The sequence below is a fragment of the Hippocampus zosterae genome, chromosome 17 (assembly GCF_025434085.1).
Source record: "Hippocampus zosterae strain Florida chromosome 17, ASM2543408v3, whole genome shotgun sequence".
NCBI lineage: Eukaryota > Metazoa > Chordata > Actinopteri > Syngnathiformes > Syngnathidae > Hippocampus > Hippocampus zosterae.
This window is the reverse complement of record NC_067467.1, coordinates 15,942,234-15,957,787: the sequence shown is the minus strand read 5'-3', so window position 1 is coordinate 15,957,787 and position 15,554 is coordinate 15,942,234. Positions and strand designations below refer to the sequence as shown.

The 15,554-nt window shown below is 42.9% G+C and overlaps 1 protein-coding gene across 1 annotated transcript in view; it reads right to left on the bottom strand.

The window, feature by feature from the left end:
• abat (4-aminobutyrate aminotransferase) overlaps window positions 1-15,554 on the bottom strand; it is a 38,132-nt gene that overhangs the window by 20,556 nt on the left and 2,022 nt on the right. Inside the window, exons 2-5 of the mRNA XM_052049679.1 lie at window positions 13,993-14,130; window positions 10,254-10,351; window positions 10,095-10,124; window positions 2,176-2,293 (exon numbers count right to left, since the gene is read on the bottom strand). Of these exons, the coding sequence (XP_051905639.1) occupies window positions 2,176-2,293; window positions 10,095-10,124; window positions 10,254-10,351; window positions 13,993-14,062 (316 nt within the window). The 5' untranslated portion in view covers window positions 14,063-14,130. The remainder of the gene's footprint in view (window positions 1-2,175; window positions 2,294-10,094; window positions 10,125-10,253; window positions 10,352-13,992; window positions 14,131-15,554) is intronic.

Genomic DNA, 15,554 nt, shown 5'->3' with positions numbered 1-15,554 from the left:
CTAGTCAGTGTTTGTGCATAAATTGCTGATGGTGTAGTGGTACACCCGCCTGACTTGTTTGCGGGCAGGGTGGGATTGGTTCCCACTCAGTGTGGATGCGGGCTTGAATGGTCATTTGTCTCTATATGTGCCTTGCGACTGGCTGTCGACCAGTTCAGGGGATAGTCTGCCTTCTGCCTGAAGTCAGCTGCTATAGGCTCAAGCACCATCCACAAACCTGTTCAGAATAAGCAATGGATGGCTGGATGAATGGATAAATGTTTGTATACATCGTTGTGCAGTCAACCTATTTAGGTTGAAATATAGATGAATAATATAAAATATCAATATTATCGATTTGCTTTACTGTTTGTTTTACAGTATATGTTAAATCGCTCCATGTACATCACTTTATATGCAGCGATGGCTGTTTGAAAGTGCTCTATAAATACAGTTGAGTTGAGAAATATAGATGAAAAATATAGGTTATCAAATTAAGAATCGGCAAAATATTAAATTTTTAAAGTTGCAAATGGTGTACATCTGTGAATTGGCCCTAAAGTAAAAACCCGGCCTTGCTTTTGATATACGTCTACAAGGCGACCACATTTAAATGGTACTTACAAAGCAAAGTATTTATTTATTTATTTGATGTACCACTGAGTTAATGACAGGAATTTGAAAAGCAGCGTACCATTCAAAACAATTTTAAAACACTTTTTAACAAAAAAATCCATAATGATATGCGTTAGTAGTATTAAGAAACAAATCGCAAATATGGGCATGGTGACAGTTTGTACAGTTAACACCATCAAACAATGATATAGTTTCAAAAAGCAATCGAATAACTCAAGCTTCGGTTCTGATCTATTCCAATTACACAATACAGCTTTGAATGTTTCTTTTTTATGTAAAGTGATCCGCTGCCTTACATAAATTGAAGTTGTCTCCCACTTCTAACCAGCAGAGCGCAGTGAAGTACAACAATGACATTCACATTCATGTTTTCATTCTTCGTTTGCGTCTCAGAGCTGATTATTTTTAGACAACAAAATGAACATGCGACATTGGAGGATCCCACAAGACTTCAGACATGACTTAATTTTGTTCATGTAATGTCTGAGGAAGAAGGAAGTAGTGGAATATGAGACTGGCGTTTATGTTTAAGATAAAAAAAATCATATGTAGAAATATATATATATTAATAAGCCTGTTAATGATTTAAATATGGACCATTAAAACAAGTCCTCCACCCCTACCCCCAAAGACACACACATCCAAACATGGCCTACTGTAATGTACCTGCTTTTTTTGTCTCTCTTTTGTAAGATTAGAAGTGCCATTGCTATTCATGTGGCGAGTTTGTTCAAAGACCACCGTGAACGTTTTATTCATTTGAGAAAACAGTGGGCCAGGCATTTCAATCAACTAGATTAGATCTAGATGCATATTGAGCAGGTTGGTCCTGGTTGTATAACTTGTGAAACGCAATAGACACAGCAGTTAGCCTTTAAGCTACTGAATTAATGAATGTGTAAGTCCCTGGCAAGAACAAAACCCCCTTTTTGGAAGTTGCCTGAAGCCTGGATCCTCACACTAAGGCTTAAAAATAATGATGATCATGAAGAATATATTGCAAGCAGACCAGAGTAAGTTTCGTTTCAATTTCACCAAGAAAACCAAGAAAACAATGTTTTCATAAAGGAGACTGATGTTAGTTATGTAAGCAATATATAACATAAAATAATTGTTTTACATGGAATGTCAGTGTTGCAACCAACAAACCATTCAAGGTTAATCTTTACAAGTCCACAAATTTATGGGGGCATTTATGTGGGGTTGATCAGAGGCACATTAAATGTTGGCTCTCATTCAACGCAAGTTTGAATGTGATTGCTTTATTGTGGACATGGCCACAACTCAGTAATACGAGGGTCAATAAAACAAGCTGGCATATTCCAGGAGTGTAGTCTGGTTTTAATGCCCCCACCCCATCACAAGGCTGACCAATGCATCAACAGTATTATTATCTAATCCATACATAAATGTGATAAAAAGATTTACAATCGACCTACAAACCGTGTTGAAACCCTTTTCAAAAAGGAATTATTGTTAATATGTCACTGAGACCAGTGGACTGTGGTCTATAACTCACCCGCGAGGGTTTACGTATCTTTAAACTGTGTTGTTACGAACCAATAGGAATGGAGGAGATCTGAGTGTAGATGTCCAGCATCCGGTTGCCGTCCACATCCACCAGGTAATTTCCCCTGCTCTCTTCGTAGTTACAGAAGAAGTTGACGGCGGCAACATTCTGGGAAGACACATGTTTTCTATTTCAAAACAAACATACAAGATTGATGCCAGTTTAATTCCTCGGTTGAGGACAAACAGTACAAAAACAAACCGGAACATTTTTGAGAGAGAGAGAGAGAGAGAGAGAGAGAGAGAGAGAGAGAGAGAGAGAGAGAGAAATGTGGACTTCACTAACACCAGATGGCAGTTAGCTTGTGCATATGTCTTATTAGTCTCCTCTCACTTCCCATGAATGAGTTATTTTTCAGGTTCATTTTGTTATCGTGGTCCATTACTATTTAGCCCCTGGGCCTTGTGGTCACATTCAAATGCCAAGCAGAGTGCTCCCATGTGTGCCCTCTCTCCTTCACAGTGCCAGTAGGTTAGTTTACCCGGCAACACAAGCTAGCTGAAATATGATTGGTTAAAAACTCTACCATAATAAATAAGTTATTTATCGACCACTCGACTAAGTGAAAATAATCTGATGTAAAGAATACAGAGAATCATTTTGTTGACATATTTATGAAAATAATCTAAATTAAATTTATGTTATTCTTAGAAAAGTACATTTATTAATGTTACTTTTCTGAGAATGTTTAGGCCAGCAGAGAAGGCATTGCTGGCCCTGACAGAACGCCACTGCATTTAATGTTTACTATCAAGAAATGTCAAGAATGTAAGGACTCAGATTTCAGTCAATTTTTTCTAAGTTTAATTTATTGCTATATGTACACAGTAAATTTTGTGGAGTGCATTTTACTCTAAAAAGACAATATTTGGTCTTGTGAGGATAAAGCGGATCGGAAAATGAATGGATGGATATACAGCAGTAAAAACGTGAAAACAAAAATACAATGTTGGTATTTTGTAAGAAACATGAAGTTTAAGTAAATTATTTGCTTTCATGGGGGCACATAAAATGGCCCCAGGGCTCTGATTTTGACATCAGTGCTTTCAAACTCAGAAATCTATTGGATCCATTGGTCATAGTTGTATTTATTATTACTATTATTATTTGCTTGGATATTGAATAGAGTGGTGTTAGCCACACCACTCTATTCAATGAGGTCTACAAAAATCCATGGATCTAAACTCAATTACGGCAATATTGGCAGTGGAAGGGAATGTGGTCACGGTGTTTAAACGCGTCTTCTCAAAAGGCTAATAAAGTGACCCTGTCAATTACTGTATTGTTAAATCCACCTCCATCCATCCATCCATCTTCTACCGCTTATCCGGGGCCGGGTCGCGGGGGCAACAGCTTTAGCAGGGAAGCCCAGGCTCCTCTCGATGTGGAGGAGAAGCGGCTCGACTCGGAGCCCCTCCCGGATGACCGAGCTTCTCACCTTATTTCTAAGGGAGAGCCCGGACACCCTGCTGAGAAAACTCATTTTGGCCGCTTGTATCCGGGATCTCGTTCTTTCGGTCACGACCCATAGCTCGTGACCATAGATGAGGGTTGGAACGTAGATCGACCGGTAAATTGAGAGCTTCGCCCTTTGGCTCAGCTCCTTCTTCACCACGACAGACCGATACAACGTCCGCATCACAGCAGACGCTGCACCGATCCGCCTGTCGATCTCTCGCGCCCTCCTGCCCTCACTCGTGAACAAGACCCCAAGATACTTGAACTCCTCCACTTGGGGTAAGATCTCCCCCCCGACCCGGAGGGGGCACTCCACCCTTTTCCGACTGAGGACCATGGTTTCAGATTTGGAGGTGCTAATTTTCATCCCAACCGCATCACACTTGGCTGCGAAACGCTCCAGTGAGAGTTGGAGAGCCCTGTTTGAAGGAGCCAACAGCACCACATCATCTGCAAAAAGCAGGGATGCAATACTGAGGCCACCAAAACGGACCCCCTCAACGCTTCGGCTGCGCCAAGAGATTCTGTCCATAAAGGTTATGAACAGAATCGGTGACAAAGGGCAGCCTTGGCGGAGTCCTACCCTCACTGGAAACGATTCCGACTTACTGCCGGCAATGCGAACCAAACTCTGACATCGGTGGTATAGTGACCGAACAGCCCGTATCAGGGGTTTCGGTGCTCCATACCCACAAAGCACCGCCCACAGAACTCCCCGAGGTACACGTTCAAACGCCTTCTCCAAGTCAACAAAACACATGTAGACTGGTTGGGCGAATTCCCACATACCCTCGAGAACCCTGCTAAGGGTGTAGAGCTGGTCCACTGTTCCACGGCCGGGACGAAAACCACACTGCTCCTCCTCAATCTGAGGCTCGACTTCCTGACGGACCCTCCTCTCCAGCACCCCTGAATAGACCTTACCAGGGAGGCTGAGGAGTGTGATCCCTCTGTAGTTGGAACACACCCTCCGGTCCCCCTTTTTAAAAAGAGGGACTACCACCCCGGTCTGCCAATCCAGAGGCACTCTCCGCGTTGACCACGCGATGTTGCAGAGGCGTGTTAACCAGGACAGCCCCACAACATCCAAAGAACCTTGAGGAACTCCGGGCGGATCTCATCCACCCCTGGGGCCTTGCCACCGAGGAGCTTTTTAACCACATCGGTGACTTCAACCACAGAGATAGGAGAGCCCACCTCAGAGTCCCCAGGCTCTGCTTCCTCCAAGGAAGGCGTGTTGGTGGAGTTGAGGAGGTCTTCGAAGTACTCTGCCCACCGGTTCACAACGTCCCGAGTCGAAGTCAGCAGCGCCCCATCCCCACTGTACACAGTGTTAGTGGTGCACTGCTTCCCCCTCCTGAGACGTCGGATGGTGGACCAGAATTTCCTCGAAGCCGTCCGGAAGTCGGCTTCCATGGCCTCACCGAACTTTTCCCATGCTCGGGTTTTTGCCTCGGCGACCACCAAAGCTGCGTTCCACTTGACCAGTAGATACCCGTCAGCTTCCTCTGGGGTCCTACAGGCCATAAAGGCTCGATAGGACTCCTTCTTCAGCTTGACGGCATCCCTTACTGCTGGTGTCCACCAGCGAGTACGAGGGTTGCCGCCACGACAGGCACCAACCACCTTACGGCCACAACTCAGATTGGCCGCCTCAGCTATAGAGGCACGGAACATGGTCCACTCGGACTCAATGTCCCCCGTCTCCCCCGGAACATGGGAAAAGCTCTGTCGGAGGTAGGAGTTGAAACTCCTTCTGACAGGGGATTCCGCCAGACGCTCCCAACAAACCCTCACAATACGTTTGGGTCTGCCAGGACGGACCGGCATCTTCCCCCACCATCGGAGCCTACTCACCACCAGGTGGTGATCAGTTGACAGCTCCGCCCCTCTCTTCACCCGAGTGTCCAGAACATGCGGCTGCAAATCCGATGATACAACTACAAAGTCGATCATCGAATTGCGGCCTAGGGTGTCCTGGTGCCAAGTGCACACATGGACACCCTTATGCTTGAACAAGGTGTTCGTTATGGACAATCCGTGACGAGCACAGAAGTCCAATAACAAAACACCACTCGGGTTCTGATCGGGGGGGGGGGGGGGGGGTGGTTCCTCCCAATCACGCCCCTCCAGGTCTCACTGTCATTGCCCACGTGAGCATTGAAGTCCCCCAGCAGAACAAGGGAGTCCCCAGCAGGAGTACTCTCCAGCACACCCTCCAAGGACTCCAAAAAGGGTGGGTATGCTGAGCTGCTGTTTGGTGCATATGCACAAACAACAGTCAGGACCCGTCCCCCCACCCGCAGGCGGAGGGATGCAACCCTCTCGTCCACCGGTGTGAACCCCAATGTACAGGCACTGAGCCGGGGGGCAATGAGTATGCCCACACCTGCTCTGCGCCTCTCACCGTGAGCAACTCCAGAGTGAAAGAGAGTCCAACCCCTCTCGAGAGGACTGGTACCAGAACCTAGGCTGTGTGTGGAGGCAAGTCCGACTATATCCAGTCGGAACTTCTCTGCCTCACACACCAGTTTGGGCTCCTTCCCTGCCAGAGAGGTGACATTCCATGTCCCAAGAGCTAGCTTCTGCAGCCGAGGATCGGACCGCCAGGGTCCCCGCCTTTGGCTGCCGCCCAGCTCGCACGGGTAGTGAGACCATGAGAAGGGGGACCCACGTTGCCTCTTCGGGCTGAGCCCGGCCGGGCCCCATGGGTGTAGGCCCGGCCACCAGGCGCTCGCCAACGAGCCCCACCTCCAGGCCTGGCTCCAGAGGGGGGCCCCGGTGACCCGCGTCCGGACAAGGGAAACTGAGTAGGATCGATTTTATTTTTCATAAGGGGCTTTGTGAGCCGTGCTTTGTCTGGTCCCTCACCTAGGACCTGTTTGCCATGGGTGACCCTGCCAGGGGCATAAAGCCCCAGACAACTTAGCTCCTAGGATCATTGGGACACACAAACCCCTCCACCACGGTAAGGTGACGGCTCACGGAGAGGTAAATCCACCTTGTAATGTCAATATGTCACATGTAAATGAGACTGCTTCACATCCAAAACATTTAGCAAATAAAACTTTCAATAATTTGCTTATGAAATGATACACAGATCACATGTGCAACAGCACTGCAAAAGGAAAAGAGGACAAAGTGTCACGGTCTAACAACAGGAACAACATTTGCGCCACAGGCTGTATTTAACTAGTTCACTGGGCAGATACAATTGAAGATGCCATTTCGCCCCAGACACTCATATACACACGCATGAAGTGGCTATAAAAACCGACACACCCCTCTTCAAATGTCAAGGTTTAGTGAAATATAAAAAAATAGGCAGAAAAAAACACATTTGAAAAAAAGGGATAACTTGATGCCGAATAAATATTTGACAACCAATTTTAAAAAACTAAGATAAACTGGTGACATAACTGTGAACATCCTGTTATTACTGGGGATGGAGCTGTGCTCACCATTAAACCATCACATTCAAAATTACCGGTATGTTAATGACAGCTTTGACAGCGTCCTTGTTCAAAGGTATTAGTCAGGAGAAGTATACAATACAATTTCCAAGGAATGAAATATATCTTTCATTTTTTTCATGAAATGCATGAATGAATGAATGAATGAATAAATATATCTTGGCAGTCTTCACCACGTGGAGAAAGTAAGGCAAAAGATCGGCAGTGCCAAGAACTGGATGTGTTTCCAAAATTAATGAAAACCAGAGAAGATAACAGATCAGGGAGGCTGCCAAGAAAGCTGTGCGCAACATCGAAGGAACTGCAGAAATTTCTGGCAAGCACTGGCTGTATACTGCCACGTGACAAGTATTTCTCTTCTTCATTATTTTTCTGGGCTGTGTAACTGGGGTGACAAGACGCTATATTTATTTTCCAGTGAAATCTCACATGTGTGGAAAATGTGCTAGTGTCCAATGAAACCAAGTTTTGGCCATAATTCCAAAAGGGATGTCTGGTGCAAACAAAACACTGCTCATCAGCAAAAGAACACTAAAGATACAGTGATGAATGGTGCACCTCTGTTGCAACCACTCATCTAGTTTGGGGGTCACTGCCCCGAGTGCTCCGACCACCACAGGCACGACTGTCACCTTTACCTTCCAGGCTCTCTCTAGCTCCTCTCTGAGCCCTTGGTTTTCTCGAGTTTCTCATGTTCCTTCTTTCTGATATACTATATATATGAGGAATTTATTACATTATATATTATAATAACGTGCTTGGCAAGAAAATTATTTTTTTCGGTAATCACCGGGAAGTGACGTCATTTACAGAATGCTAAGTCACCAGTCAGACATTGTAATGCATTGTTGATTGTTCCGTTAACTGCTCTTCACCATTGTTATCGAGTTATTCGGCGAAATGCCTCAGCGCTGTGTGGCGAAGTACTGTTCACATTCAGGTAAACAGCTGTTTGAGTGGCCAAAAGAAAAGAAAAGAAAAGTAAATGGACCAGAAAATTGGATCGACATGGTTTTGTTCGAATGAAATTCAACGAGCGCTTTTTGTTCAAAGCACTTCGAAGACCTCTGCTTTCTCAAGGGTTTGCAAGAAGGCCGGTGTGGTAATAATTAATTAATTAATTAATTAATAAGTATTATTTACTCACTAATTAATTAATTAATAAATAATTAATCAATAACTGGCTGTTGTTTACGATAATATGCGATTCAAAATATGATATGTGTACATCAGACATGTCCAGCTGTGGGCCTGGAGGGCCACTGTCCTGCCCGTTTTCCAGCTCTCCCGCCTGCAACACACCTGATTCAGATGATCAGCTCATCAGCCAGCTATGAAGCAGCATTAGAACGATCCTGATGATTTGAATCAGGTGTGTTGCTCCTTGGACAGCTGGAAAACAGGCAGGACAGCGGCCCTTGAGGACCGACTAAGGACACCCCTGGTGTACATGGTTGGAATCCTGAACAAAAACAATCAGACGACGATGAATGGAATCCTCTATAATGGGGTTCAACCAACAATGCTGCCAATATAATGCGCGGACTTGTCTGGGACACAACAGAACTACCTGAGCAATGACAATGTAGTACACCAACCCACGCATGCTCTCAGTGCTTGCGGGAATACCGGTACATGAACCAAGTAGGGAATCTCATTGTAAGCAATTTAAAGCATGGCACAGTATCAAATTGAAAACAATAATGCTAGGCTAATAATCGCAGCTCATATAGCTTACTGTTCTTCCAATCTTTGAATGGTTTCCATTTCCAGCCGTTCGGGCACAACATTTTCTACATTCTGACCATCTGGCTCATACATGTATGGTCCAACATACATATATATCTTGCCAACAATGTCCTCTTCTTCCAACTCTTCAAACACCTGGATCCGATCATCTAAGTTTGAAACGTTGCTTTCCGAATCGATTTCTGACAGGGTTTGTACATTTTCCATATCGAGCCCTGCTTTTGTTGTCCTTGAAATGACATCACATATCCCGTTTTTTTGTTCGCCAGGATCTCACTTTGTGAAAACGATTACTTTGTGAAATTTACAATGTAGATATTATTTTTTTCATTGATCCATCCATCCATTTTATGATCTGCTTTATTTTCACAAGGGTCACTGGGCATGCTGGAGCCTATCCCAGCTGTCTTGGGACAGTAGGTGGGGGACACCCTCAACCGGTTGCCAGCCCATCGCAGATTATTTTTTCTTGCTTTCATTAATGTATTTTGTTTAATTACTTGTCACATAAAACATATTTCATTTGGTATTTTCCTAACTTTAAAGAGTGCAAGAAGCGCAGGGACAGTTTGCATAATGAAACAAGTTTGCAACTATGAGACATATTTTCAAAATTGTGTACATAACTTGAAAAGTTTGTAAAAAGGTTTATTCGAAACTTGAAGTTCCACTTGATTTATCCTGGTGTCTCTTCTTTATTATTTTTTTAATGTCACAAAAATCTCAGATTTGTGAAGGAGTGTGTAGACCAGGGGTCACAAACCTTGAAACTGAGAGCTATTTCGGGGACTGATTAATGCAAAGGGCTAGCAGTTTCATCCACACTTCTGAAAAAACAAATTTGCTCAAATGAATTAGAATGATACCTCTATGTTAAACATTTACTATATTCATGTAGGTTAAAGCATTGATCGTTGTTCGTGACTTCTGACAGTAATTTTTCACAATGATTTGACACGGTGGGAAAAAGTTACATATCAATATGCAACACTATATTTCTATGAACCTTTTAAAAAATTTTCAACTGATCACCTCCGCAGTGAGCTATTTTTTAGAACAGGACATGAACAGACAACTTGTCTTTACTGATGGGCACTAGCATGTGTTTAACTCCTAATATGCCAGGAATTTTAATGGTGTTGCTGCTTGAATGAAAAACTGTACCTTGCGGACCACAACACATGTGCATGCATGCACACACATGAGCACAAACACACACCTTAATTTACCTGAATTTCTCCCAGCTGTTTTGTCAGTTCCTAAAGATGGAAATAAAAGAGAGTGATGGTCATATTATTATATATTACACATACACTATGTATTATATTGCCATCTATCCACTGGTTTCTGCAAATTTAGCTATGCAAGTTTATGTGCACATGCCTTACCTGGGATCTTGGCCCAGGAACTTCAGTTTTCATGGAAGGTCCATCATAGTCAAAGTCCAACTGGGCCTTTGCTGCTGCTTTGCTTGCATATCGGCATCCTGAAAACACATAGAACAACTTCAAAAACGGATAATATCTTACATTTTAAAGCGATTTTAAAGGATTGATAGAAACTTTATAGATTTATCAGAAAAAAAGCATGCTGGTTAGATGAAAGTTGACCCTCACTCTCTTTTAGCATACCAGAATGTTCTTATTATTGGTTGAAAAAGTTGACATGAATATTTTTAAAAAGTTGAAAATAACAGTTTGGCTAACTGGTCAAACTTTGATATTCAGCAGGGCTATCAAATGTTACACATTTTCCTTTTTTGTGATGGAAATCACTGAGCACCACCTCATTCTTGCCAGATTAAACATATCCGGGATTTAAGTTCCAGTGTCAACAAAGCACCATTCCCTCATCATCACTTACGTTGCAGCGAATAAGCACCACTTCTGGCTAATATCGTCACAAAACGAGGACATAGAAGCCATGCTAATTGCTAAGCTATCATAACAGACCTGTCGATGCAAAAAAAAAAAAAACAAAGACCGGTAAGTGCTTTGGTGATACAGTACACTTGTCAAATGGGTCTGGCTGGAATCACTTTATTGTGGAGAGTTAACCAACGTTGAACAGCAAAATAACAGGCAAGTTAATAAGTGTCTGGAGAGAAAATAATCTCAAATAATGTTACACAGCAACATGAGACACGAAATGAATTACTATCTCACCACATAAGGTAACTATGAGGTTAAATGTATTATAATTATATAATGTACTGTATATTTATATGATGTGATTACCTACTGTAATCTTTATTTGTACCACAAGGTGGAAATTGGCCATGTTTCACGAGCAAAAGTGGATTAAGAAAACGAAACACTGTTTTGTTGCGGTTTTGGAGCGACTCCGCGTGATCGACAACAACATGGAGAAGTTGGAATCCGCGCTGCGGAAATAGTTTTCGGATTCGGGCTGATCGGCGCCAGTGAAGAGATACAGACCACGGACTCAAGGCTGTCTGAAATTGTTGGCGGCCGTCCCTCCAAAACAAACAACGCTATCTGGCCTTTCCCCTGGATGGAAGTACGCATGGAATCTAGGGCCCCCACCATCACCCCCCTCCTACTCGGCCATGGACTGATAAGCCGGGACTGTCTTCATGATGAGCAGACCTCGACGAAGCAGCTATGACCTGTACACGCATACACATACACAACTGGACAACCACACGCGCATACACATCCTTGTTATCACCATCTTCATCGCTCCGATTATTTTTCCCCCGTGACGTGGTTCGATCTGCAGAGCCCCCCCCCCCCCTCCCCCCCTTCCCATTCATCCTCCCCCTTATCACATGTTATGTCTTGTGACTTGTTGTAACTGTCATATGCTTATTTATGTGCTAGGGTCTTTTTTTTATCCTGGACTTAAATTATCTTCAGAAGAGGATAGTTCGAGCGTGTTTTTTTTCCCCTCTCCCTACCCGGCGTTTTTCCTTTCTGAAGTCTGATTGTAATTTCCCTATTGCGGGACAAATAAAGGATATCTTAATGTAAGAGAAGATATTTGTCCAAGATGTCCATTACACAAATTCAACATACAAAATATTTTGTGTGTTTAATCTAATGTAATCTAATTTAATCTGATCTAATCCGTCAACAATGTGAGTGTTGAGTTTTAATGTTTACTTGTAAGGTCTTATGAATGCACACATTTGCTCCGGCGCTGCACCGATATATTTTGCACCACAGCAAATTGTGTGGAGCGTTCACACGTACAAAGCCGCTGCCCACTTGCGTTCACACGGCAGTTTCTGCAGCGGAGCAAAACGACAGAAAACAAACGAGCTGTCGTGTTGGTTCTTTTTAAAACGTACTGTATATACACAACTCAAGCGACTACTGGACCGGCACGTCCTTCTCCTTCTCGGTCTCCGTGCCTTCTGCTCGAGAGTGACCGCCGAAGAAAACGTAAATGAACGATGACTTCAATGACACTCAGAAAAGCAAACACTAATGCGCCAAACAGAAAATCAAGAGAGGAAATCACAAAATAAATTCTATGGGGGCGGGGGGTTGTGAACAAACAACAAAGGAACAAACAACTCCGAGACAGTCCAGTCTCCTACAAAAGGAAAGATTTTACTAGCCAAGTCTTGTGTCGTTATGAAACAAACATATTACGGAAGTCCGACAGAGCACGAAAGCAACGCATTCTTGCCATACGTACTCTTCACAAGCATTTTCTCTGGAGCAAATTTAACCTTGTTGCGTTCACACGTGCAAATTTACACCGGTGCTGCTTCGCAAACGAGCATTTGCTCCGGAGCAAATATTTGACCCACCTCCCTGAGGTGGGTCAAATTTGGTCCGGTATAAACTCTTTTCTGCACTATGCCGGAGCTAATTTGCACGTGTGAACGCTCTACTGGGGCAGCCCTGGCGCAGCACCGGACCAAATCTTGCCGTGTGAACAGCCCTTTTGTCACCGAGGCCCTTCCCCAAGCAGAGGGCTTTTTTTTTTTTATAACTGACAAAAATGAGTCACTGTTCGAACAGAAGCTAGCGTATGGCAGTAGCAGTTTAAGAAAGGTAATATTCATTTTATTAATTAAAAAAAAATACCGCCACAGTGTTCATTTTTGCAATTTCAAGTTCACCCCTGCTTTACTGCATATCAGTTATTGGAGTTGGATTTTCACATCATTATTCAGAACAACTGGTGTGAAAAATATTGTAAAAAATATTGCTGAAGTAGTTAATCAACGGATGCCTCATCTTCGAGAATGTTTACCTAACTGAAAACACCGGTTGGTTTTGCTTCAGCATAGTACTTAGCAATATTGTCTTATACAACTGTTCCGGAGTTTTCCTATTCACATACAGTCCATGGTCCAACTCTTTCAAAAGGTAAATATATTTGGGACCAACAAACATTTTCTCCTACACATTGTTGATCTTTTGCAGTCCTCCATTCTACATAGGTGAGTCAAACTCATTACATAACCTCTTCAACCACTTTCATTGTGTCCACGCTGAGACTCGTCAAAAATCCAATGTATCTAATTCTGAGAGCACTTACTGAAATATTTGGACAGTCAAAAATCTCAAAAATTTGTCAAATATTAGCGTACATCATCATCATCATTGTTATTAATATTGTTATTAAGTTCCAATAATTATCAGTAGGAAACATTTCCTTGAAATGTTTCATGATTATTTCTTCATTACTTGGGCTAAAAATAAAAAAATAAAAATCATGATTCTTTCCTGACAAAGGGTTAAAATTTGATATAAATGCCATCAGTATTTGTAATTTTGGTCTTATTTTGTGTCACAGAGTAGACATGTGCACCTCCGGGCCTGGACGGCCTCTGTCCTGCCTGTATTCCATCTCTCTCAGCTGCAAAACACCTGATGATTTGAATCGAATGTTTCAAATTATCTCGTGTGTTGCAGCTGGGAGAGATGAAAAACTGGTAGGACAGCGGCCCTTCCAGGATTGAGTTTGAACAGCCCTGGAGGAGAGGCTAAAATTCTTGACCTAAAATTGACCTTCCATCAATGTTGTTAGCTGAATATAGTTCACTGTCAATATAATACAGGTATATTTTCGATGAAATATTAATTTCATAGAGAATAGGACTTCTGTGACAACATGACATTTAATTTTTGGTTTGTCTCATTTTACCTGAAGTAGTGAGTCGTAGGTTTGTGTTGAGGGTCAGCGCAAGACGACGACTGATCACAGAGTATGCCATGACAGGAGTCAGACAAAATCTGAGAGAGGCAGCGGCTGCCTTTATCTTATCTTCTCCAACCAGGTCACCTGATGGTAGGAGAAGATGGGAGAGGGAGGGAAGGGCATGAACATATATGGATTCAATTTGGCAAGCGGTAAACCTGCCCAGTCCAACAATATCTAAATTCAGTCACTTGACCAATGTTGACATTCCATGCTTGACGTGTGAAAACAGGAACTCTGGTTAACGACACGTGATATGCTTCTATGCCACTGGAAAAAAAAAAGTCATTTTTTCAGGTTGCGCTGAGGAATAATGACAGTGTGAGGAAAAAGTGAGGTCAATCAGACCCCATTTCAAACAGGTCATTGAGAATATCATATCCTGTATGCCTGCCATGGAATGTATTTATATTATTTCCCCATTTGTCTTTGTACGATGAACTTTGTCGTGCATTTTTGAAGTCTACAAAGCCTGCTTTCTCTCATGTGGGTTTGACTCGATTTGTGTTTTATTTGTAAACTGTGAACAATATGCAGTATGGATTAGACAAGGGTGTGCGGAGCTCCAAGTGTCAACTGCACTGTGACACTGAGATGAACAAGGAAAAGCTGGTTTATATTTAAAAATCGAAATAAAACAGATGAGAAAAGAGTGTGTGTGTGTGTGTGTGTGTGTGTGTGTGTGTGTGTGTGTGTGTGTGTGTGTGTGTGTGTGCGTGTGCGTGTGCGTGTGCGTGTGTGTGTGTGTGTGTTGTTTCTTATCCCTGGGATCCTTATGTAATACTGGCCAGAAAATAGGGGAAAACTCCAGCTTTCTGCTTTCACACGGTGGACACCCCGATTATCGCACACATCACACAGCCGGTTACTTGGCAACACCTCGTGAACTGGATGAAACTGGTTTAGAGAGTGTTACACAAGACTGCATCTTCGTATGCTTGGGAAGAGCAATGTTTTTGATGTGTGGCGCGGGAAAAAAATAAGAGCTGTAGGATGAGGGAATAATATCAGAAACATTCTTTAACACCTTTTAAAGCTAAAGATACAAGCTGATCACTAAAACAATACAATCGCGCACTAAAGATGAAAAGGAGAAGAAAGCAATTTGATCCAATAAAATCTGAAATGGAAGCAAGCCAAAAAGGTTGCTTGCTGTTGCGATTTAAATTGAGTTACCGAGTTGATTTTTGTTGTGTGTTTTTTGTTATTGTAAAGTGTCCTTGGGTGTCTTGAAAGGCGCTTATAAATAAAATGTATTATTATTATTATTATTTTATCATTATGATATGTGGGTGTCACGCTAGTGCCAAAAACATAATCTGAGTGATGGCACACAGCAAGTTGGAACTGGATTAAGCCAGAGTTATAAAATCGAGGATGAGACGAATTCAGAGATGCCTGATTAAATATTGGAGGTGGGAGTGCGAAGTCAAAGTGCATTTTGATTCTAATGTTTGAGGTGTTTTTGAAGTGAAAGCCTTCTGTTTTTTTTGTACATAAAATTGCAC